The sequence below is a fragment of the Anticarsia gemmatalis genome, chromosome 18, assembly GCF_050436995.1.
Source record: "Anticarsia gemmatalis isolate Benzon Research Colony breed Stoneville strain chromosome 18, ilAntGemm2 primary, whole genome shotgun sequence".
In the NCBI taxonomy this organism is placed as follows: Eukaryota; Metazoa; Arthropoda; class Insecta; order Lepidoptera; family Erebidae; genus Anticarsia; species Anticarsia gemmatalis.
In genome coordinates this window covers 1458862-1482000 of record NC_134762.1, presented here as the reverse complement: position 1 = coordinate 1482000, position 23139 = coordinate 1458862, and the positions used below count along the sequence as shown (strand labels likewise).

The following is a 23139-nucleotide window of genomic DNA, read 5'->3' as shown; positions in this document are numbered from 1 at the left end:
GAGTGACCACAACGTGCGCGAACACTTAAGTTAAAATGACGGAGCTGCCAGTTCTAAGCGGTACTTTTTCTTAAGGCAATTAAGCGGAACTTTGTGCACGGATGAGGAAGATTGTTTTTAAATATCTTTAGTTTCATAACATTATTATGGAAGTAAGTTTCTTTCTTTGTTTAATGAAGTTTATACTTTTGGTAGGAGTTTTTAAAATTATGTGTACGTGTTTTATTGCACGTTTTGTGCAGTGGCTAACGTGATAACTGTAACGCCGCGTGTGGTATGAATCCAGGATAAAATATTTGTCGGAGCACTGCAATGAAAACTTTTACATACATAAACTTTGCTAAATAGTTCTTAACGGATGCAGGTTCACACTTGGGCAAAGTTAGCAGTAGGAGACCAAATGGGCTGTATTATACAGGCTGCTTTTCTTATTTCGGAGAAATAAAGTATACAATATTTTTGGAATATTTTTTCTACAAATTCGACAAAATATGCCTGATCCTATCTGTAAAATATTATTAAACCACAAATATAAATAATATAAAAAACAAAATACACAGAAATCGAATTCAAAACTTTAACAATCGTTACATACCACTCAAACTACAGAAATAGTAAAAACTAAGAAATTATATCTAGACCAAGAGAAATTAGAAAATTGCAATCACGTGCTAACCGGCTACCATTCCATTACCAGACCTCATATAAGGTAATTTACTTGGCACTCGTTCAACCACGGAGCGAACTACATTAGTTTGTGCGAACGTAATTACGATAATGGCACGTCGAACCGACTTTTTATGTTATAAGTTTGATTAATGAAGATGTAGGTAAACAAAATTTTGATTACTTATTTTAAGGTACTGAAGGCAGTTACATACTTAGTACCTATTGTCACAGAATAATAAGTCTATTGTATCTCTAGTGTGAGATTCTTGAAAAAAAAAATACCTCTTTGCCTCGATATTGAATGTGGTAATGAGTTCGTTTCCAATGCGATGTTATCTATACTAATATTATAAAGCTGAAGAGTTTGCTCGTTTGTTTAACGCGCTAATCTCAGAAACTACTGGTGCGAATTGAAAAATAATTTTACTGTTGGATGGCCTATTTGTTGAGGAAGGCTATAGGCTATATATTTGCGCTACAACCAATAGGAGTAGAACGTCAGTGAAAAATCATAGAAAATCGGGGAAAATTATGACCTATTCTCTCTTATGTGACACAAGCAAAGTAGCGCGGATCAGCTAGTGTATAATAAATATTTAACTAATAATTGTTAATGTTGACACGTGGGTGTTTCTACACCTTTTGGTATAACAAGCGTGATATTATGTATCAATGTGCTGGATATTTGTGTCATCCACAAGTTTCGGTTCTGGGTATATCTGTTGTTGGCAAAAGGCTACAACAGAGATTTGTAGACTTCACGACTCTATTTCTATTATCATCAACAGCTAGTTCTATTAGCATGTAGCTACACCAACTCTAAAATCTTTCTACAGGAGTTGAAGAAAAAACCTTATTAACCTTTTCTCAAGGAGTTCATACTTCTACTTTCAATCTACATTGGAATCAATCCTCCACATTGAGAACTTCGCCAAGAGTATGTGTGAAGCCGTTTGCGGTAGATAAGCGGTATCGGGAGGCCATTTGCCGCATAGCTGATAATTTCCGTTGCACGATGGCGTCATTTACCCTCCGAAGACTTTAAGGTATGGTCTCAGAGGGAGAGGGTATTTAGCGGGATGAATTTTTAGACTGCGGATAATTTTTTATAAAAACAAAAGTAACCATCGGGTAACTCTCTTGTTGTTAAACGATTGACCACGTCTGTGGCATGGTCGGTTCGATGCCGGACTCGAGTTTGAATCCTATGTCGGGCTTAAAGTTCTTAGAGGTAGGAGGTAAGAGAGGCACCCATAGACAGTTGTGCTCACGATCTGTTAGCTAAGCAAACCTTGGCGCGGGCATTCTATAGATGGGTGATCACATAGTGGTATTTGAATTGAGCGTCTCCGTACTTTGGAGGGTACGTTAAAAAAACAGTCCCGGTTATTGTTTATTAAGATAGCAGTCGTTAAGCCATGTCAAAGGCCTTCGGGCGGCTTGAACAACTTTGACACTAGGTTGACCACTAACCATACGATGAGAAGATTATTAGCATGATGTTGATAATGTAGATCTATAATATTTAGATCTATAAAGAGTAGTAAAATCTTTGAGGTATTTTTCGATTAAAAACCAATTTATCTAAACATCAAACAAAAATGGTTCCGATGTGCTTTTCCACAGGATAAATCAAACAAGAAATACGATACAATATTATTAATATCAACGCTTCGACTGACACCAAACCCAATGTCTTTAAAACAACCAATCTCTATACAGTCACTCATCCACATGTCAAGCGAATTTGAACTTTACTCCACTAACATAAAAGCCACGAAATTTTACGTATCATTTGTTTTCCCGTACATATAAATTTGTTAATATCTCGAACTGACTTCTGCCATTACTGACTGTCAAAGTCATCTAAACCCGCGGCGTTATTTGAAAAAGATAGTAAGTGTTGATAAAATCCTTCGTGAAATTCAAAACAGTGTGTGTTATGAACACGTTTTTAATAGATCGATATCTTGTGAATTGTGACGTCATATATCTTACGGAATGGCTCCTATAACAGCATGGGGGACAGATAATGTACTTGAAGATAAAGTGTCTTTAGGGTTTTTGAAAATTGAAGGTAGCACGTACTTGTGCAATTTTCAGACTTACTAAAAGAACGAAAACGAAATATGCATTTTATTCTACATCCTTATATTTCTTTAAGACTCCTTGACGTGGCTAATGGTCAAAAACCAGGATCAAAAATGTTATAGTTTATAAAAAATCAAAAATGTAATAGTTAATAAAACAAGGCTAGGCTGACTGTATGTCTGAAATATAATATAATGTTTTGAAATTGAATTAAAATCTCTACTATAATGAGGTGTCACTTTAAGGCACCGTAAGAAGTTTTAGGAATTTTGGCACCATGTATAATGTTAACATTATGTTTATCCAAACTTTAATTTACACACTCAGGAAATCTTTCTTATTAACAAAGGTTGCACGTCATTAATTTATTCTTACTAATTGTTTACACCTAGATTTGATAAAGTCTAATATTTACAAAAAAGTTAAATACAAAAGTATTTAAACAGAAATATTAATAAATTACACAAAATCTAATTATTTACCATCTATATATTAATAAAATTATTTATGCAGTGTATCTTTAACAACATAAAATGTAATTACTTTTTTTTAAACTAGTTACACAGTTTTTCATAAACAGTTTCAAAAATGAAAGTAAGTGACGAAGCATCTATAAGAGTTTATGAGAGTTTAGTAATACACTTAATAAATGATTTGGTCTCTACCCCTATGGGAAAAAGGCGTCAGTTAATGTATGTATGTGCATTGCACAGTTAATAATTACGTTTTCAAAACTTCACTATAAGTAGGTTCGATATATTCACTTTCAATATTATTACCATACTCATTATTACCGATATTATTGTACAAGTTATCGTCTTTTTCATTCACTCGTATTTCAGCGTACACTGCATTAGAATCAACATTTGGAGTATTTTCTTTATTCACATATTTAGCCTGTTCAAAATCTAAACTCGCGTAGTTCAGTTCCGAAGTTCTTATTTCATCTTTTTTGGCTTCTATAGTATTATTTTCGTATATATTTTCTTCATCTTTTCCTTTTCTTTGACATTTTGGTATAACTTGTGCGTAAAATGCATTTTCAGTTTCTCTAAGTACGTTTTTGTTTGTGTAGTTGTTAGTCTTCATGTTGTTGGTGTTCCATTGGGCAGGATATGGTGGGATTGTGGTACCTGATTGTATATTTATCAGATTCTGTTCGCCTTCCTGAAAATATTGAAAAGTTTCTGAATTATTCTGTAATTATTGTGTGTTTATAGTGGAATTAATTAAGTTTTTTTTTCAACATTATTATTTTATTTAAATAGTATAAGTGCTGAATTTTGAACGAATAATGGGCGAAACTATATGCTTTCTGTAGTCAGTTTTTGCCAATCGATTGAAACGTCAAGCATCGATGGAAAAAATCTCTTGATTTTTATTCGTATTTGTATTCGAACTTAGCGTCTGCACTCTCTGTCAAGCTGTAGAGAGCACGGAAAAAGTCGGTCGTGAATGTAGTCAATTAGATCGTTAACCCTTTGACCGTCACGGTCGGCTATCATAAATAAATCAGAACGTGCTCACGACATTAGATTTTTGTCGACATTTGCCGATGAAAGCGTCGTGAGCACTTTCTGATTTGTCGAGTATAGCCGACCGTGGCGGTCAAAAGGTTAAGTCAAGTCAAAGGCCTTTGGGCGATTTGAAAATCTTTGACACCAGATTGACCTCTAATCATACGATGAAATTAAAATAAACTACTACTGTTACCTGTGCTCTTTGTTTTCGCTTCTTTGACATGTATATAAAGGCGATGGCGACGCAGATCAGCGCTATACAGATAATAGCGGCCACGGCCAATAACGTAGATCCATTATTTGTCTCTACATCAGTTTCACTGTTATACATATTGTTATACATATCGTCTGTAAAAAAGAATAATAAAGTATATTATTATTTGACTGCCACCGTGGCGCAATGGTTTAGGTCGCCACGCTTATACCACTGTGTCGGGAGGTCGTGGGTTCGATTCCCACACGGAACAATTATTTGTACGATCCACAAATGATTGTTTCGGGTCTGGTTGTACTTTGTGTCCGTTGTTCGTATGTTTGTAAAAGTCCCCGCGACACAACAGCAATTCTTAGTGCGGGAGTTGTCTTTTTTATAACAAAAAACATATTATACTTCACCATACTTTCACCAACCTACTAGGCCAACGTGGTGGATTCAAAGACTCTCCTTCAATTTGGGAAGAGACCCTAGCATAGCATAGCATCTCAGTAACGCGCGGATGAATTCGTGCGAATCGATTCGCGCCGAATCCGCCCCTTTTGGGCACGGTCTAAAGATACTATAAGTATACACAAGCACAGTTGGCTAGTTCTAACGGAATTTGCAAGTGTTGCCGAAACCGAATTTCGGTTAGAAGGACATTAGAATGATTGGAGTACTCACATTTGCTTTCATAGGTATTCATTAGGAACAATACATTGATCTGACTCATTACAGTTTTTTTATCGTATGTCAACCTTTCACATTTGAAAAACGTGTGGTTGTCAGCTGAAGTCAATTTTACATGTTGAATTGTTTCATCTGATATTTCTTTATATACTGGAAAGGAAGAAAACAATTTGTTAACTTGGTTATTATTAATTTGGTAATTTCTATGTCTAAGGGTCTGTTTACATAAAGACGCGATTCGATGCAACGCTTCGCGCACCCTTTTAAAGAGCAATTCATAAAACATTTGCCCCCGGTTTGTGAGGTACATTTGGCGGTAGTTTATCTATTCAATAGCGTTTAAACTCATATAAAAAACGCTGTTGAATAGATAAACTTCCGCTAAATGTACGCAGAAACTTGGGGTAGGTCCATTAAAAAGTTATGTTCAGGGTTTCGTTATTAGAGGACACTATTTTTTTTTATGTGTATGACAAGATGTATAGGCAAAGAAAGTTTTTATGGATCGTACCAAGTGATATTACGTATGTATGTAAGATAGTAAATAAATATTTACCTGTCCCATTGATATTGATAAACCCATAAGGAATCAATGTAGGAGCTGAACAGTTTAATGTCAACTGTTCGCCGTCGTGGTACTCATAGACGTAATACGAATATCTTGACGTATAACATTCATACTTGTATGCTTCCATTAAAATGTTCGTCTTAGGTAGATTTATAGAAAGTGAACTGGATGCTGAGGACAAAATAATAGATTTTTTAAACATTTTCGCACGCACGCAAGCACGCAAGATAATAAATATTTTTCATTGACATATTCTTACTTTAATTCTACATAGTATTTCTGAAGTACCTTTTTGTTACACTTTCAAAAGGCTGCAAAACTGCTTTACATGAAGCAAGTACGAGTATGCTGATATAGCCCGGCTATAGTCCGATCGTATATTCACACTTGGACACTATTTACTAAGTCTATCTGTTCTCGTTATCGAGTAAAAACAAGCAAAAAAATCACATTTGTTGTATGGAAGCCCCCATTAATATTTATTTTATTCTAGCTTTTAGTCATTTTTTGTTGAAACGCCAACAGAAATGCATCATCTGTGAAAATTTCAACTCTCTGACTCCTATAGTTATGAGACAGGCAGACAGACAGCAAAGTCTCCTATATATTATAGTATATTATCCCATCCCATCTTCCAAATATTAGAGTTCCTGTTTAAACTTTTGTGTACAGAGCCCAAAAAAAAGACAAAATGTAGTTCCACTTGGGATAAAAAACACTTGGTTTTTTCTTACGTGGTATATCCATAGATGTGAAAGTTATTCTCACAATCTCTTGTATCCTGGAGACTCCTGAAGGATCTATTTTATTTGCTGTATATATCACTTTTGAATAGTCATCATCAACAGTCACTTCTGTTGTTATCCGCCAGCGGTATTTTTTTTCTGAAATGGTTTATAAATCTTAGACAAATCTATACTAAGATTATAAAGCTGAAGAGTTTGTTTGTTTGTTTGAACGCGCCAATCTTAGGAACTACTGGTTCGATTTAAAAAAAATCTTTCAGTGTTAGATAGCCCATTTATCGAGGAAGGCTATAGGCTATATATCATCACGCTACAATCAATAGGAGTGGAGTACGAGTAAAATATGTTACAAAAAAGGAAAAAAAAATGACCCATTCTCTTTTGTGTGACGCAAGCGAAGTTGCGCGAGTCACTTGCGCTATCTTTGACATAGCAATTTTATATTAGCCTTCAATCGACAACGATGCAAATCCATTGAGGTTCGTACACAAGTTCGTATATTATTATGCATCGTTGTACTCTTCCACATAGCTATCAATCGGGAACGTTCCCAGGATGCTGCCAGCATTGCCACGTTGTATGGCAATATTGGCAATGTTCAATCTTTGTCCCAAGAAAATGCCAGTATTCTGGTCACAGGAACTGTCGACCAGGCGTTTCGATTTGCCTTCGTGTAAATGTAAGGAAAATTAATATTTACCTTTATAATTTTTATCGTATTTGGACGATATAGTAATGTCTTGATTATCAGTGGAGCACTTTACTGTGTGTTTATTGTCACTATGTCCAATATTGTAAATAACTGTTGTTATGTTATCAGATCTAAGTACACGACGCTCGCCTCTGACTGTTAATCCATTTATTTTTACTTTCATGATACCTGTAATGTAAATTTTATAAATATAGTAGATGACACGGCAAACGTTTTTTTGCCATATGTATACAAAAAAATAGTGTCACTTAGGCGTATGAGAAATAGATGTTGGCCGATTCTCAGACCTACTCAATATGCTCACAAAATTTCATCAAAATCGGTCAAGCCGTTTCGGAGGAGTAGGTATAGCAACGAAAACTGTGACGCGAGAATTTTATATATTAGACTAGTTTTCCATCCGAGACTTCGCCCGCGTGTAATTTCACCCCCCATGGGTTGCCATTTCCAAAAATCTTCTTAGTGCTCCATTACACTTTCTAAGGTATGTTCATACCAGATTTTTTCTTTCTACGTTCAGTAGTTTCGGCTGTACGTTGTCCATCAGTCAGGCAGTCAGTCACGCGCTTATCAGTTCTTCACAAAAAACTTGATAGCTACGCAGTTGCCAATAATTGATACTCGAAACCGCTTCTCGTGATCGTGATTTTTTACCACTATCGACTATGGACAATCTTTTTTATGTAAAACATTACAATAGCTATCTACTGTAATAGCTCGATATATCGCTCAATACTCAATAGTAGCTGTAGAAAATAGCGTTACTGTTTAACTTACCATCTAGTTTTTTCTTTAACTTGAATGTTAACGCAATTGAAACAGTTAGACCATCCCTGCAACTACACTTGCAGATAACACGAGTGTCGTTGTGACGCGGTTGCAGTTTTGTCCGGAAGCCGACAGCCGTCTTAGATGACAAATCTCGGAATGAATCTAAAAAAATATGACAGATTTATTAAGCCGGCACGTATAGTATATATCAGCCTAGCCTTTCTTGCAAACTATGTTGGAGTCGGGATGCAGCTGAATACCAGTATTTTACATGGAGCGACTGTCTATCTGACCTCCACAACCCAGTTACCTGGGTTATAACACGATATCCTTTTGGTAAGACTGGTTGGCAGACTTTCAAGCTTGTGTCTACTGTTAACGACTGTCTAAGATCTTCAAAAATGACAGCCGGGACCCACAATTAAAAGAGGAATATTATGGTCACCCACACACAGAACAACTTCGGCAAGCGTTTACCTCAGAGATCGTTTCTCGCGGCTGTTGTAACTTTAGCACTAACAACAAACAAATAAATACATTACCGTTAAGTAGTTCAAAGTCTTCATATTCCAATTGCACATCACAGAAAGGGGCGGGACTAACACAGGACAAGTCAATATCATCGCCTGCTAAATATTCGTAACTCGTTACAAAACTATCAGTGTTATTCTTCTTCGTCTTCTGCACCACACTGTTCACCAGCATTGTATGTTTCGGTTCTGTCAACATAAAAATCCTTCATATAAATATAGTCTTGTATGCGTATCTATACTAATATTATAAAGCTGAAGAGTTCGTTTGTTTGATTGTTTGAACGCGCTAATCTCAGGAACTACTGGTCCGATTAGAAAAATTCTTTCAATGTTAGATAGTCTATTTATCGAGGAAGGCTTTAGGTTATAAAACATCACGCCACGGCCATTAGGAGCGGAGTAGCAACGAAAAATGTTACAAAAACGGGGAAAATTATAACCTATTCTCTCTTTGGTGACGCAAGCGAAGTTGCGCGGGTCAGCTAGTTACGTATAAGTAGTGTCCGGTATATGGCAAATACATGGACACCAGTTACCTTAGTGATAACAAGATTCGGTACTGTTAACGACTGTCAAAGATCTTTGAAAATGACAGCTGGAGCCCACAATTTAACGTGCCTGCCGAAACACGGAGGGACCCGGACTAAATAATATGGTCACCCATCCACAGAACAACATTGGCAAATATAGATTAGGCTTAGGCTGTTGTTACCAAGTCGCTAACTTCTCATTTTAATGTAATACATTTTTGTTACACGGATTTCATAAATTTATACAATTTCCTTCTTATAATTTAGCGAAACGAAAGAGAGAAAACATATTGTAGTAGTTTTTAACTAAAATAGGTTTATAGTGTGTTTTTGAATAAGAGGGTTAAACTCAAAATATAAAATAGGTACTTACGAATACCCTGCACTTGTACATCAAAAAAAATTTTGTCGTTGACATTATTTCTTTCAAAATTGCACATCCATCTATCACTCATTTCTTCAGTAACTGAAGGTACCTGAAACATTTAAGGTTTAAACCAACATTTTATCATTAACTTGAGACGCCCATAGCCAGATGCGCTCACCGGTCGGTAAACGATCTGTGGGTTAGGTAATCCTCAGCACGGTCATACCATAGATGGGTGACCGCATAGTGGTATTTGAACTGGGCGTCTCAGTGCTTCGCTTGAGACGTAAGGTTAGTGGTCTACTTAGTGTTAAAGTTGTTCCGAAGACCTTTGGCATGACTTAAAAACTGTTATCTTTATTTACAACAACTGTGGCCCAATTCTCCACCACTATCGCCTATCGGCAACCCGATAGCTATCGAGAATATTTGTATGAAAACGTGATCAACGCTTCTAGCAGGCCCTTAGGAACTATTTTTTCAGTGCATTTCAAAATTGTCAAACTCGCGATACTCGATAGTACTGCCTGTACAGAATAGCACTATTCGGACCATACTTTTTACGTGTCGTCTAAGCACGGTGTACTCGGCTTACCACTATGCGGCATCCCATCCATCCCATATCGTTAACCCAGTCAACTACTCGATTGCAATTAGAAATATAAACTTACTATGAAATAACATTTGTTTTTCTCATCATCATATTGTGCCATATTCCCTTGAAAATGAACAAACTCGTAACCGTATACATGGCTGACACATCTGAAAATATTAAAATTAATGTACTTTTAATAGATAAAGTTTTATTGGAGACGCTCACCGAAATATGTGTCTCCAGATGGTTTTATCCCATAAGAAATATAAAAATAAAATTAACCCATTAATGTCCCACTTCTGGGCAAGGGTCTCCTCCCGTAATGAAGGAGTGGTTAGGCCTTGAGTGTTTTTTTTTTTAAAATGCAATCGATCATTGATAACTACGAAAAGTCATTGGTGTATTGCCTCGGGTTTGAACCTGCAACCACTTGCGTGGGAGGTACCAACTTATACCACTCGGTTATCACTGCTTATATCCCATACACAGTTAATTTATTGATTCATCGTATGGTTAGTGGACCATAGTTACTATTATAGTTATTGTTGAAGCCGCTCGAAGGCTTAATGATGTTAAGTAAATTATCTTTGAACAAAAAGAAAAGTAAATAAAATTGGCGAATATTACGAAAGAAACTTGACTTACCTCACTTTCTTTATAGCGCCACAGCCATGACTTTGGATAGATAGAGGTGAATTTAATGATAACTTGAGTTTCTGGTCCTGACGAACAAAATCTAAAATACGTACTTTTGATATTAAAAGACGACGCTTGGAAGCCACATGAGTCAGCCCGTGAGCACGGTCGATGCAATTCCTAAACCTATCGTAAATTTTAATTTTTAATCGGGTTGAAGACCCGTAACGTTGCATTGTAATCTTATTGTACAATTTTCATGTCACAATGTTAGTTACCGTACTCCTCCGAAACGGCTTTACCGATTTTTACCAAATTTTATATGCGTATTCAGTAGGTCTGAGAATCGGCCAACATGTTTTTTTCATACCCCTAAGTGACAAGGGTTTTTCATGCTTAATTTTTTGGCGTAAATTCGTGGCATTAAAAAATAAAACATAAGACCCTAAAATTTTACCATTTTATGACACCAATTTTTTAATAGCCATTTTAGTATAATCTATATTGCAAAGCAACGTTTGCCGGGTCAGCTAGTATTATGTGTAAAAGTCGCGAGAGTTTAAAATCAGTTATTTGGTTATCGTAGTACAAGCTCTGATTAGTTTGGAATCAAATATCCTTGTGTGAGTCATCGCAATGTCATAAACTACGCTAGTTTTTTTCTAACCTGAGATAAACTAATTATATTAGGTCGGCGAAAAAGTCTTTTCGCAATATAGTACGTATGAACTTGTAATAAAATGTTTTCTCTACAGAAAAAGCTCGATATTTGCGTACCTCTCGAGATCACTGAAGAAAACCTAATGAACCGTGTACTCATTTGTGATTCTTCAAGCCAATGAGATTTTATTACAAGTTCATACATACTATAATGCAGGCTACTATAATAACTAATGCAACTATAAGGCAGTTCCTATCATCTATACTAATATTATAAAGCTGAAGAGTTTGTTTGTTTGTTTGTTTGAACGCGCTAATCTCAGGAACTACTGATCCGATTTGAAAAATTCTTTCAGTCTTAGATAGTCCATTTATCGAGGAAGGTTATAGGATATATGTCATCACGCTACTACCAATAGAAACAGAGTACCAGTGAAAAATGTTACAAAAACTTCCTCGTAAATCACTTTGGTGACATGAACATTCGTTCAGAACATTTTGAGTTTATCGCAAACAGACAGACAGACTCGGCGAGAGACTTTTATAATAAAATAGCTGACTCGGCAAACGTTGTTTTGCCATATGAAATAAAAAAAAAATGTGTCCCTCAGGGGTATGAAAAATAGATGTTGGCCCATTCTTATAGATAAGCACAAAAAATTTCATCAAAATCGGTCTAGCCGTTTCGGAGGAGTATGGCAACGAAAACTGTGACGCGAGAATTTTATATATTAGAAGATGTATAATATATGTATGTAGAGATAAAAATGAATCATCGAAAACTATGTACGCGCATAACTTAAGAGCACTTAAATAACCAACTCCTTTTTATTGTTTTTGCTATTGTCAGAACAAATGAATCATATTATTTGTAATATGTTCGGAAAATTTGAAGGATAATCTACCAACAGTGCCAATTAATTATGTATTTATTCATACGTACCCATTCCTTCAACACAGATTGCACAAATAACTAAAAATAATAAAACTCCCATAATTATAATTGTCACTTTTTATACCAAAAGGCAAAATAACATGTATTTCATATATTATTATTAAATAATATTCACTTATGTATATGTGTACTGAATGCACAAACGAACACAGCAGAATTAATCAAAACTTTGAACAATAAATCATTATATTAATGTACATTTTATTTACCACATCTTTATCTAAACTATGATTTTCCCTTAGGGATATTATAATACAAATATTATTCAAACATAACAATTGAACTCTTGCGTTGCATGTTTCATCTATATACTAATATTATAAAACTGAAGAGTTTGTTCGTTTGAACGCGCTAATCTCAGGAACTACTGGTCCGATTTGAAAAAATATTTCAGTGTTAGATAGCCCATTTATCGCGAAAGGCTAGGCTATATATCATCACGCTACTACCAATAGGAGCAGAGTACCAGTGAAAAATGTTACAAAAACGAGGAAAATTTTGACCCATTCTCTCTTATGTGACGCAAGCGACGTTGCGCGGGTCAGCTAATCTATACTAATGTTATAAAGCTGAAGAGTTTGTTTATTTGTTTGAACGAGGTAATCTTAGGAACTACTGGTCCGATTTGAAAAATTATTTCATTATTAGATCTATTTATCGAGGAAAGCTATAGGCTATATTATTATATCATCACGCTACGACCAAAAGGAGCAGAGTACCAGTAAAAAATGTTACAAAAAACGGGGAACATGTTGACCCATTATCTTATGTGACGCAAGCGAAGTTGCGCGAGTCAGCTAGTATATAATAGAATACGGGAATTAAAGCGAACACGCATTTTACCTTAAAACGCCATTTCGGCGCAGGATACACTCGCAGTTTTGAGGTAAAATGCGTGTTGATTCCCGTTCTTTTATACATTATAACAATAACAATTTAACTTGATTTTCACTGTCTGATCATAATAATTATGTCAGGTTCAATACCCGATACGAGTAATTTTATTTTTGAATCAATGCAATTTTTATAGTGACTGACTTATAAACGTCATGTAAAGCTGCGTGTCTGAATCGGAGCGTACGGCCCGCAAGGATCTGCACGTTTGGCGCAGTGGTTAAAGTGGTCACCTCGCCGCAATAACCGTAGCGCCACATATTATTATGGTGGCTTCGAATCTCACCAGGGACAAATATTTGTGTGATGAGCACTAGTGTCAGTTCTGAGCCTGGATGTAAATTTATCTTTATAAGTATGTATTTAAAAGTATATAAGTATGTTTATCAGTTATTTGGTTACCATAGTACAAGCTCTGCTTAGTTTGGAATCAAATGACCGTGTGTGAGTTGTCCAATAAATAGTTATTTATTTATCTGTCACATTGATTGTTAATTTTTGTGACGCCGAAAACCGATGCAGTGGATGCTGTACCATAGAAACGAATACAAGGCAGGTATATTTTATGTAGGAATAGTTCAGAGTGAAACACACAAAATGACTTAAATATTTATTTATTCGTCACTACTTTTCAACGCAATCGCCATCTTTCCGAACATTCCTCTCGCCCTCGCATGTTCCTGTCTTTTTTAAGTTCTGTCTCTTTTTACTCTCATCTTATGTTTCGTTTCCCATATTAGAGCTATTCAATAACAAAACACATTAATTTCGAATTATATCATAAGTTATACAGTACAATAATTATTCAGACATTTTGCACATACAGTTATATGTATCAGCGTTTCTAAAAGCAGTTTTTAGAACATTATAAACATCGCAATTGTTGTTAGTTTATTAGTGACATAAGGCAACATTCACATGCATACATTTACATATCAAAATGCATTTTGTTCATACATACACGTCTATTTCCATTGGTATAGGCAGAGACCAAATAACGCCACATGCTACGGTCTAAATGACCTGTACGATAATGAATGGATGTGAAGGGAAGTTTGTAAGGGTCGTACTATCCCCGGTTTCTGAGGTACATTGAGCGGTAGTTTATCTATTCAATAGCGTTTAAATTCATATAAAAAACACAGTTTGAATCGATAAACTACCGCTAAATGTGCCTCAGGAACCGGGCATGAGTGACGTTCTTTGGTTTTTGCTTACTCCTATGGGAAAAAGGCGGGATATTATGTATGTATGTATGCTACGGTCTATTCTCAATTTTTTCCGTACCTGACCTTAACACCTGAGTTTCAAGTCGATTAGATTCCTCATTTGAGAAAAGCTTCGGCGGCCGCCGTTTTTCCCCGCGGTTCTTGTTTTTTTGTCATATTTTTATACACAACAATGGCTAAAATGCACGCTAGGACTATAGAGACCACGGCTACCGCTACTGCTATTATTGGTGTATGATTTTTCGCACGATGTATTTCTGTTTTATTTACAGAGACTGGATAAAGAAAAATAGATTTACAAGTCATTAGTATAGATAGAAAATGTCGTGAAATAAAAAATCATTTAATAATACTAATATAAATTAACCCACTAATGTCTCACTGCTCCAAGGGTTTCCTCCCGTTATGAGGGAAGGCAAAGATCATTTATGTTAAAATATAATCTTAATAAAAAACACTCCGTGGCGCAATGGTTAAGGTGGTCGTCGCGCCGCTGCCAGTGCGTTAGCAGGTCGTTCGATTCCCACACAAACAACTATTTGTGCTATAAATAAGTTGTTTCTTCTTGTCCATAGTTTGTAAGCTTATCGAAGTTCTCGCGACACAAGAACGATTCATAGAGCGGGAGTTGTCTTTTTTAATATGAATGTAATATTTAATAATTTTCTACATTAGTTCAACAGGAAACTCACCTATTTCATTTGGAAGTTTCATTAAAAACAGTACATTGATTTTAGTGTTGTATGAATCATAATAATTTTTAGCATCTAGACATTTAAAATTGGTGTTATTTAATGCCGATGTCAAATTTATTAGTTTGCTCACACTGGTCGTTGTTTTGTTGTGTACTGAAACAAAATAAAATGGTCATTAAAAAGAGCTGCTGAATTTCTCCATAAGAATCAAACTCGATCGAGTTTGACATGTAACTATAATCATGTAGTCATTTGTCTTTGTTCCTTTTTTTATTTTTTAAACCCCGTGACTGTCCAACTGCTGACCAAGGGTCTCCTCCCGAACAAGGGACGCGTTAGGCCTTGAGTCCACCTCGCTGGTCTAATGCGGGTTGGGGACTTTGCATGCAGTCAAGAAATGTATTGTACAATTTTTAGGCATGAAAGGTTTTATCATGATGTTTTCCTTCACCGTTAGAGCAAGTGATATTTATATCTCATACACACATAGCTTCGGGAACTCATTAGTTATTACAATTTTATTCATTATAAATTGTTGATCGAACTATGGTACGACCATTTGTCCTGCGCTTTACCTCTTACTAGTCATGTCTGCTATCCGTCCCACCGGACTATGGAAGTGAAGGAATAGACAGTGTACTTGCCATAGCCTAGATTTCGGCTAGAAGAACATTATTATGTAAGGTGAAAAACTTACCTGTGCCATTGAAATCTATGTAATGGTAAGGCGGTGGTACCAAATGCATTGAATTTGTACAATTTAATGTCAACAGGTCCCCCTCGTAATACTCATAGATGTAATATAAATACATTGATCCTACACTAGTGTACTCGAACATTTTTATTACAACATTCTTTTCTGGTAGGTTTACTGAAAATTTTTGGTAAGAATCTGTGGAAGAATATACAATATTATTAACTTTTGTAATATTAGGAAAAAAATTAAACGCGTTACCCTTTGATTGTTTTAACAGATATTTCAGTGGCAACTGGACTTGGGTTTTCATATATTTCTTTTACATACATACTAAGTTCATAAAACAAGATGCAAAAAAAATGTGTCATTTACTATCCTAATGTCTCGATCCTTCGTAACCTTGTTTTTTTTTCAATAAAAACCAAGATTCAATTATAATATTTAAATATTTACATTCACAAGAAATAAAATTAGTATAATTAATTATGTTATAAGTGAATTGTTATTGATGTTTCACATTTATTTTAGAGAACAAAACAACAGTGTTATATGAAGTGGGTATAGTTATCAACTAAGATACGAAACAACCTCGGTTTTGAGCGGGACTAGTAAATACAATTTTGAAACTTACTTGGTATAAATTGAGCGAAAGTAATTCTCACGATTTCTTTTGTTCTTGGTACTCCCGATGGGTCGTTATCCTTTACCTCATACATAACGACTGATTCATATTCCGGCATCAATTCAGTTGTTATGTGAGTTGATTTTCTTTTTTCTGAAAACATTGTTTTATGGTAACCAGAAAACTGGTAAACATATTTATATTCTTCTAAATACATAAATACAATGATTAATTTACAACCAGTTTTAAGCTACTCATGCTCCTCGTATAAATATTAAAATTTGTTCTGAGTGGGATTCGAACCCACCACCTGCTGCGACTATATGCCAACAAGTTAACCAGCGCGTCGCGTGCAATTATTGTCTGAATTGAGAATTTTTGTAGCTTCTATGATTTTTATAATAAGTACAAATAATACAATATACAAGAAGTCTCCGGATTTTGCACAGGCATTTGACATGGTAACAATCCTTTTATTATTTAGAGAACCATCATTTATGAGTATATAAACCAACAACCACTAAAAAAGTAGTCTCAAGGCTATGACTAACAGACTTTGGTGCATGAAGTTCATAATTATATTAGTAAAAAAATATATATAAGCTTCGGAGTACCACAGGGTAGCACATTTAGACCTACTTTGAGAATCATCTACAACATAATAATAATATGCTTTCTTTAATTTGTTTTACTGTATTAGAAAAATAAATATTATTATTTGTACCTCGATGATAAAAGTCCGTTTAGATGTCCAGAGCAAACGTTATAAAAGACTAACTCTCTTATTCATAAAAATATATATTATGAAGTTATGAAAGGCTTATAAAGAGTTTTGTTTCTTTTACTCCATAGCGAAATGAAAAAGATCAAACATATTATAGCAGTTCTTTAACTATAATAGGTTTATAGTGTGTTTATGAATAAGAGGGTAGATGTCGATACAGTGTAAGAATTAAAGCCATTGTTACTACTGTTTGTGTTGTTACCCCTGTAAGTCCTGTCGTGTTTAGGTGATACGACCAGTTCATGATTGTCTGTGAAGCAAGTAATGCTTATTTTCTGTAAAGCACCAGTCCCGCACTTGTAAATAACTGTGGGTATGTTATCAGAACTAAGTATCTGACGCTCGCCTCTGACTGTTAGTCCATTAATTTGTACGGTCAGTATATCTGGAATATGAATTTTAAAATAATTAAATGTATGGTTTATTTTGTAATACCGGTCCTACCGGCTTCACTCGGGTTTATTCAAAACAAACAGTGGGACACGGTCGACGATTTAGTTGGGTAATATGACGTAATGTTTAAATGGGTACTAAAATTTTGATCTATGAGAATGATACATCTACATAAATATTTTTACAACTCATGCTTATTGTCAGTTGCATACAATAACGTTTTTTATATACGGTATTAAACTAAAAGGAAATATTTCAACAACAACCCAGAGACGGGTGGTTCGAAGCGGGCCTCTGATTCTAGGTGCCTTAAGTTATAGTTACAATTAGCTATTGGTCGGTTTTTATTAAACTGACCGTCGTAGTCGTACATTGTTTTTTTGAATAATTATAATTAGGATTTATTATTATGTCAGTTGTACTTACCATCTAGTTTATTCTTTAACATAAATGTTAACGCAACTGTCACGTTTGGTTCTTTGCCACATATACTCTTGCAGACGGCACGAGTATTATTGTCACTCGGCTGCAATCGTTTATGGAAGCCCACATGATGATGATTCGTAATGTTATCGTATGGCTTTAGAAAGTCTGTAAATAATTAAATCTATGATTAATCTGTTTAAAAAAAATTGGTCAGGTGCGTAGTACTCGTAACCGGCGGTCTTGTATAACAAGATGTATGAATGTGAACTAAGTTTGTAAGGATCGTTTCTTGATCTCTGCCTACCTCTACGGAAAAAAGTGTGATATTATTATGTATATGTATGTCTTATTTTTGAGTTTCTGATGTTTCTTTTAATATTCCTTGCAACACTCTATGAAAAATACTTTATGCAGCACGGTATTTCTTAACAATAGTTAACAGAAGTCAGAAGCTTGATAGTCTGGCAACCATTCGTTGCACTACACTAACTGGGTTGAGAAGGTCAGGCAGTCGCACCATGTAAAATACTGGTAACTCATATCCAGCTGCATACAGTGAGGCAAGAAGCCGACTCCAACATAGTTAAAAGAAAAGCTAGGCTGATGATGTTTATAGATGTTCAAATTACCATAAAATAGATCAAAGTTTTCATATTCCATGTGTACAGTGCATTCATCTCGCGTTGATGCACAGGTAAAGACAATATCATCGCCGGCCAAGTAATCGTATGTTGATACAAATTTTTCAGATGTAACTTTCTTCAACTTCTGCACCACAAGATTAACTAGTAAAATTTGAGGTGGTTCTGTCAAGAAAAATATTTACTACATAAATATTTTTATTTTATCCCGCTACTGTCCCTCTGCTGGGCAAAGAAAAGAATGTTATTATAGGGAGTGGATCATCAGATAATACTGCGTAATATTTCAATTAATTATGCATAATAATGTAATATATTTGATAATAATAATGCAATTTTACTCATCTATTTTTTTTCCTGTTTACAACAAATTATTTAGAGGAAAATAATGAAGGAATAACTGAAATGCGCTTGAGACTTAAATGCAAATTATTTTAATACGGTAAATAACCTTGTGCTAAATTAAGTTATTATTATAAATAAATAAGTCAACCTGAAATACAACAACAACAGTCTATAGTAATAAAAGCGAACGATCAAAATATTTATACTTATAATAAATCTGTAGCGAGGTCAATTCTGTACATTGAATATATTTAAAAAAAACCAATGGGGGATGTTTAGTAACGGATACTGATACCGAATCTGCAATTTATAATTTTCTTTTCTGTCTGTTTGTCTGTTCTCCGTCTGTATGTGTCGCTATCACGTAAAAACTACCCGATAGAATGCACTGAAATTTTGTATATGCATAGGATAAGTAGTGGAGCAACTTTTAGGATACTTTTTATCGCACAAAAGTTCATAGGTTTTTAGAAAATTGAAAAAAATACGTAGAAATCGTCTGAACCTGCGTTTTCTCTAAAGAGACCATAGATGGCGTTGCATTCCATTTCACAACATTCGCATATAGTTAACGCGGTGCTGGCCGTATTGATACCTGTTGTTCGCACCAATCAATAGATGGCGTTATAAACCGCAACACATCATGTTTTTCCTAATTAATTTATTTTGATTGCTTAAGGCCCAGCGCAGACAGACCGGAATAATCCTCGCGCGGTCTCGAGCATTTTTTTTACGGCTCGCGGATGCTCGAGCATGCTCGCGACTGCTCGAGCCTGCGCGAGGAAAGCTTTCTAGGGTACCATTCTTCATTAAACAGGCCAGTTTTCGTAAAATACCTTTGAAACTGGCTATACATTTATAAGATTTTCAAACATAAATGTTGTATGATATATTACACAAAAATGTTGGTTTACGTGGTTCCGGTGCGGTCGGGATATTCTAGATGGCCAACTGAGTAATTTCGTTTGTTGTCGTTGTTCGCCGCAACTAACAGATAGCGTTGTAGTACGTAACACATAACCAAATTAATTGGTTGCATTCAGGAAATAAATTGGATGTCTGTAGGTACCTATAATAATATTCTGAATCCAGACGGGTAAGCAATGGGCAGTCTATAACAAGGTACCTATTATATTTTACACTGTAAACTGGTACGGATACAAACGGGAGCGGAAAAGAAGGTAACCACAGGAAATCAGGCCTGTCTGAGCCTGTGTCACATTGTGTGCTCTTCGGGTCCCTTTCGTAAATAACCATTAGATGACAAAAGAGTTGTTAGCATTTTTATGTGTAGTTGTATCGAGTGCTTCGCAATTCGCGTGCTCAAACGAATAAGCAACAGTACGAAATTCACGCGAGCGGAGCCGCACGGGTCAGCTAGTACATAATATACCCGTATTTAACTAATTATTTCTCAAAATTGTTCCCTAAATAGACTAAAAACTTAAAACGCTTGTTAATAACCAATATCAGTAATTCAATAGATATTTTCACTCGAGAATTGACGAAGTGATAGTGTATAATATGTTGCAGTCAGAACTACTTTTCAAAATCAGCCAAAAGTACTTTTCACTGAACAAACCGGTGTAAAGTGGTTTTGTCTGAAATAACAGTTAGTAGTACTTTGGCCCAATAGAGCTGGTCGAATTTAGTATTCATTGATCAAGAGTTTTGACAGCAACATATACATATTTTTGACACCAATTGTACATAGAACTTACTTGCACCGTCTACATGTACTCTTAAGCGTACATTGATATCATCAGCAGAATACGTCCCAATTTTGCACATCCAGTTATCATCCATGGAATCAGTTACATTGAGAAGCTGAAAAATAACGGTCAAATTAAATAAATATTAGGTATTAGACAACTCACACACGGTCATTTGATTCAAAACTAAGCTGCGCATGTACTATGTTAACCAGAGACCCGATAAATATAATAATATGTACTTATACTCGTATACTTTGAACGTAAGTACCATGTAACTCAACTAGTGTTCGTCAAATTGAGCCACTTTGCAATTTTTCGCTGCTTTTACATAACGTGCTAAACTCTATAATGTAAGGAAGCAAGCAATGAACAGCATGGTAGCTTTAAAATAGTTGTCAACTGAGATTCGTGATAATCCAGAGCTTGTACTGTTTTAAATACATAGAACATTAAAACTATAAAAAACTTGAGCAACTGCAAGGCTTAAACGGAACCTGCAAAGAATCTCGATGCCGATCTACTTACTTGAAATTAACACATCGATACTCGTACAAGATTTAACTGTTAAAATTGATTATAAATTAATAAACAAATATAATAAATATCATTGGACAACTCACACACGGTCATTTGATTCCAAATTAAGCAGAGCTTGTACTATGGTAACAGTTGGCCAGCGTACTAGACTTAACGTCTAACCCCTCCCTCATTACGGAAGGAGAGCCTTGCCCAGCAGTAGGACATTAATGAGTTAAATTTATTTATTTATCAACTATAGCGGTTTGCAATCGATTGCTAACACAAAACAGGAACAGTCAGCCCGTGACCACTGTCGATGAAATTCGATCGAAACGTCGGGAAAACAAATAAGGTATTGTAACCTTTAATTTTCAATCGCGCTTAAGACCCGTTACATTAAAACATTGTGTACAAGTCGCGAGAGTTTAAAATCGTTCAAAGTAAAAAGATGGACTGGATATGAATAAAGAACTACTGGCAAGTGAAGAGAATGCCGTCTAGATGTTTTTTATTATAATATCTATAAATACATCAGCGATGTCTTAAAAAAGGTCAGGTGCGTAGTACTCGTAACTGGTCCTGTATGACAAGATGTATGGATGTGAATGAGGCAAGGAAGTTTGTAAGGATCGTACCAAGCGGCATTCTGTGGTCTCCTCCTACCCTTATGGTGAAAAAGGTGTTATTTTATGTGTGTATGTATATATTATATGAGATAGGTTACAGTGGAAAACTATGGGGGAGGCCTTTACTTAGCAGTGGGACAGTACAGACTCACAATAATGTATATGAATGTGTTACTTACCTCAAAATAACAGTGACTATTTGTACCATCGAATATCACCTTGTCCAAATCCAATTTTTTGATATCATCGTAATCAAACCGACAAAATTCGTAGCCGTATAAGAGACTTTCACATCTGAAAAGAAGAACAAGAAAAGCGGGTGAATTTCATACTAAACATTGAACCTATAACACGTTGCTTACGAAATTATTCCACTAACCCCCGGTTTCTGAGGTACATTCAGCGGTAATTTATCTATTCAATAGCGTTTAAACTCACATAAGAAAAACTATTGAATAGATAAACTACCGCTAAATGTAACTAACAACGGGCGTAATAATATTATGTAATGTCTTAGTCATTTTAAGTCGACTTACCTAATTTTTTGTATATGGTCACAATTGAACATAAAATAAGCAGGTTCATTTGGTGTTAAGTTATATTCTTCACGACTAATAAACCAATCATTTGATAATTTTCTTTCCAAATCAATTTGATTTTTCAACGGAATACCGCCTGAAATATATTGTAAACGGTTATCTAATATTTTTTAGGGTTCCGTACCCAAAAGGTTACAAACAAGATCTTTGGGCAATTTTTAACAGAAAAACTACTAAATTAATTTTGAACCAACCCAGAATTCAAACCCGAGACCTCTTGCGTGGTAGTCGCATTCACTACCGACCGCGACGTAACGACGTTACCAGAATAGTAAATTTCGGGACCGAATGAATGTTTAATAATAAAAATATATTGTCCATTATCATAATCATTAAATATTTAAACACATATTGTTATGAGGAAAGAATTTAATATAACATAGATTTTATCTTCATAAGTTTTTATTTATTTCGTTATTTATTTATTAGTGCTTCTGAATGCGCTTAGAAGCGGTCCCAGGTCTTAACAATTAAGATAACAGTCGTTTAAACATGTCAAAGATTTTCAAGCTGCACTTTACCACTGCGTTAACCAATAACTATAGGTACTATGAATCAATGATGACCAAAGATAGTAAATATTATTTAAGTACTTACCAATACAAATAAGAAAAGAAACACAAATAAACGATAATAATAAAAACATAGTTACTTAGAAACAAATTAAATTTTATTGAATAAAAATGCGTGATCGCCGCACGACCGTCACTTTGCA

At 35.1% G+C, this 23139-nt stretch overlaps 2 protein-coding genes across 5 annotated transcripts; both read right to left on the bottom strand.

The window, feature by feature from the left end:
• Nucleotides 1–2927: 2927 nt before the first annotated feature.
• Nucleotides 2928–11321, bottom strand: LOC142980601 (uncharacterized). The gene is made up of 11 exons (XM_076126072.1): nt 10634–11321; nt 10065–10155; nt 9400–9502; nt 8506–8682; nt 7970–8125; nt 7181–7360; nt 6469–6618; nt 5723–5905; nt 5161–5316; nt 4474–4628; nt 2928–3927 (listed from the first exon to the last, which is right to left on the bottom strand). Exons 1-11 carry the CDS (start codon nt 10858–10860, stop codon nt 3481–3483), a joined length of 2025 nt encoding a protein of 674 aa, XP_075982187.1. The 5' UTR covers nt 10861–11321; the 3' UTR covers nt 2928–3480.
• A 2416-nt stretch (nt 11322–13737) lies between these two features.
• On the bottom strand, nt 13738–23139 carry LOC142980575 (uncharacterized). 4 transcript variants are annotated; one of them, XM_076126033.1, is made up of 12 exons: nt 23022–23139; nt 22362–22500; nt 22005–22119; nt 20687–20792; nt 18609–18785; nt 17980–18144; nt 17345–17545; nt 16386–16529; nt 15755–15949; nt 15055–15210; nt 14421–14637; nt 13760–13875 (listed from the first exon to the last, which is right to left on the bottom strand). In XM_076126033.1, exons 1-11 carry the CDS (start codon nt 23068–23070, stop codon nt 14459–14461), a joined length of 1626 nt encoding a protein of 541 aa, XP_075982148.1. In that variant the 5' UTR covers nt 23071–23139; the 3' UTR covers nt 13760–13875; nt 14421–14458. The 4 variants fall into 4 exon arrangements, with proteins under 4 accessions (XP_075982147.1, XP_075982149.1, XP_075982151.1 ...); XM_076126032.1 differs by having other exon boundaries at nt 13738–14637; XM_076126034.1 differs by having other exon boundaries at nt 13738–14637; nt 17363–17545.

What these genes read in the sequence shown, in the direction of transcription:
- LOC142980601 (XM_076126072.1), bottom strand. Translation starts at nt 10,860, where the DNA reads ATGCAACGTTACGGGTCTTCAACCCGATTAAAAATTAAAATTTACGAT. An exon ending in GGCGCTATAAAGAAAGTGAG is followed by an intron (nt 10,156 to 10,633) that starts GTAAGTCAAGTT and finishes TAATATTTTCAG; the next exon opens with ATGTGTCAGCCATGTATACG. An exon ending in AGCGAAAACAAAGAGCACAG is followed by an intron (nt 3,928 to 4,473) that starts GTAACAGTAGTA and finishes CAATATTTTCAG; the next exon opens with GAAGGCGAACAGAATCTGAT.
- LOC142980575 (XM_076126032.1), bottom strand. Translation starts at nt 23,070, where the DNA reads ATGTTTTTATTATTATCGTTTATTTGTGTTTCTTTTCTTATTTGTATT. An exon ending in ATAGTCACTGTTATTTTGAG is followed by an intron (nt 20,793 to 22,004) that starts GTAAGTAACACA and finishes GTTATTTTTCAG; the next exon opens with CTTCTCAATGTAACTGATTC. An exon ending in AGTACATGTAGACGGTGCAA is followed by an intron (nt 18,786 to 20,686) that starts GTAAGTTCTATG and finishes TTTTCTTGACAG; the next exon opens with AACCACCTCAAATTTTACTA.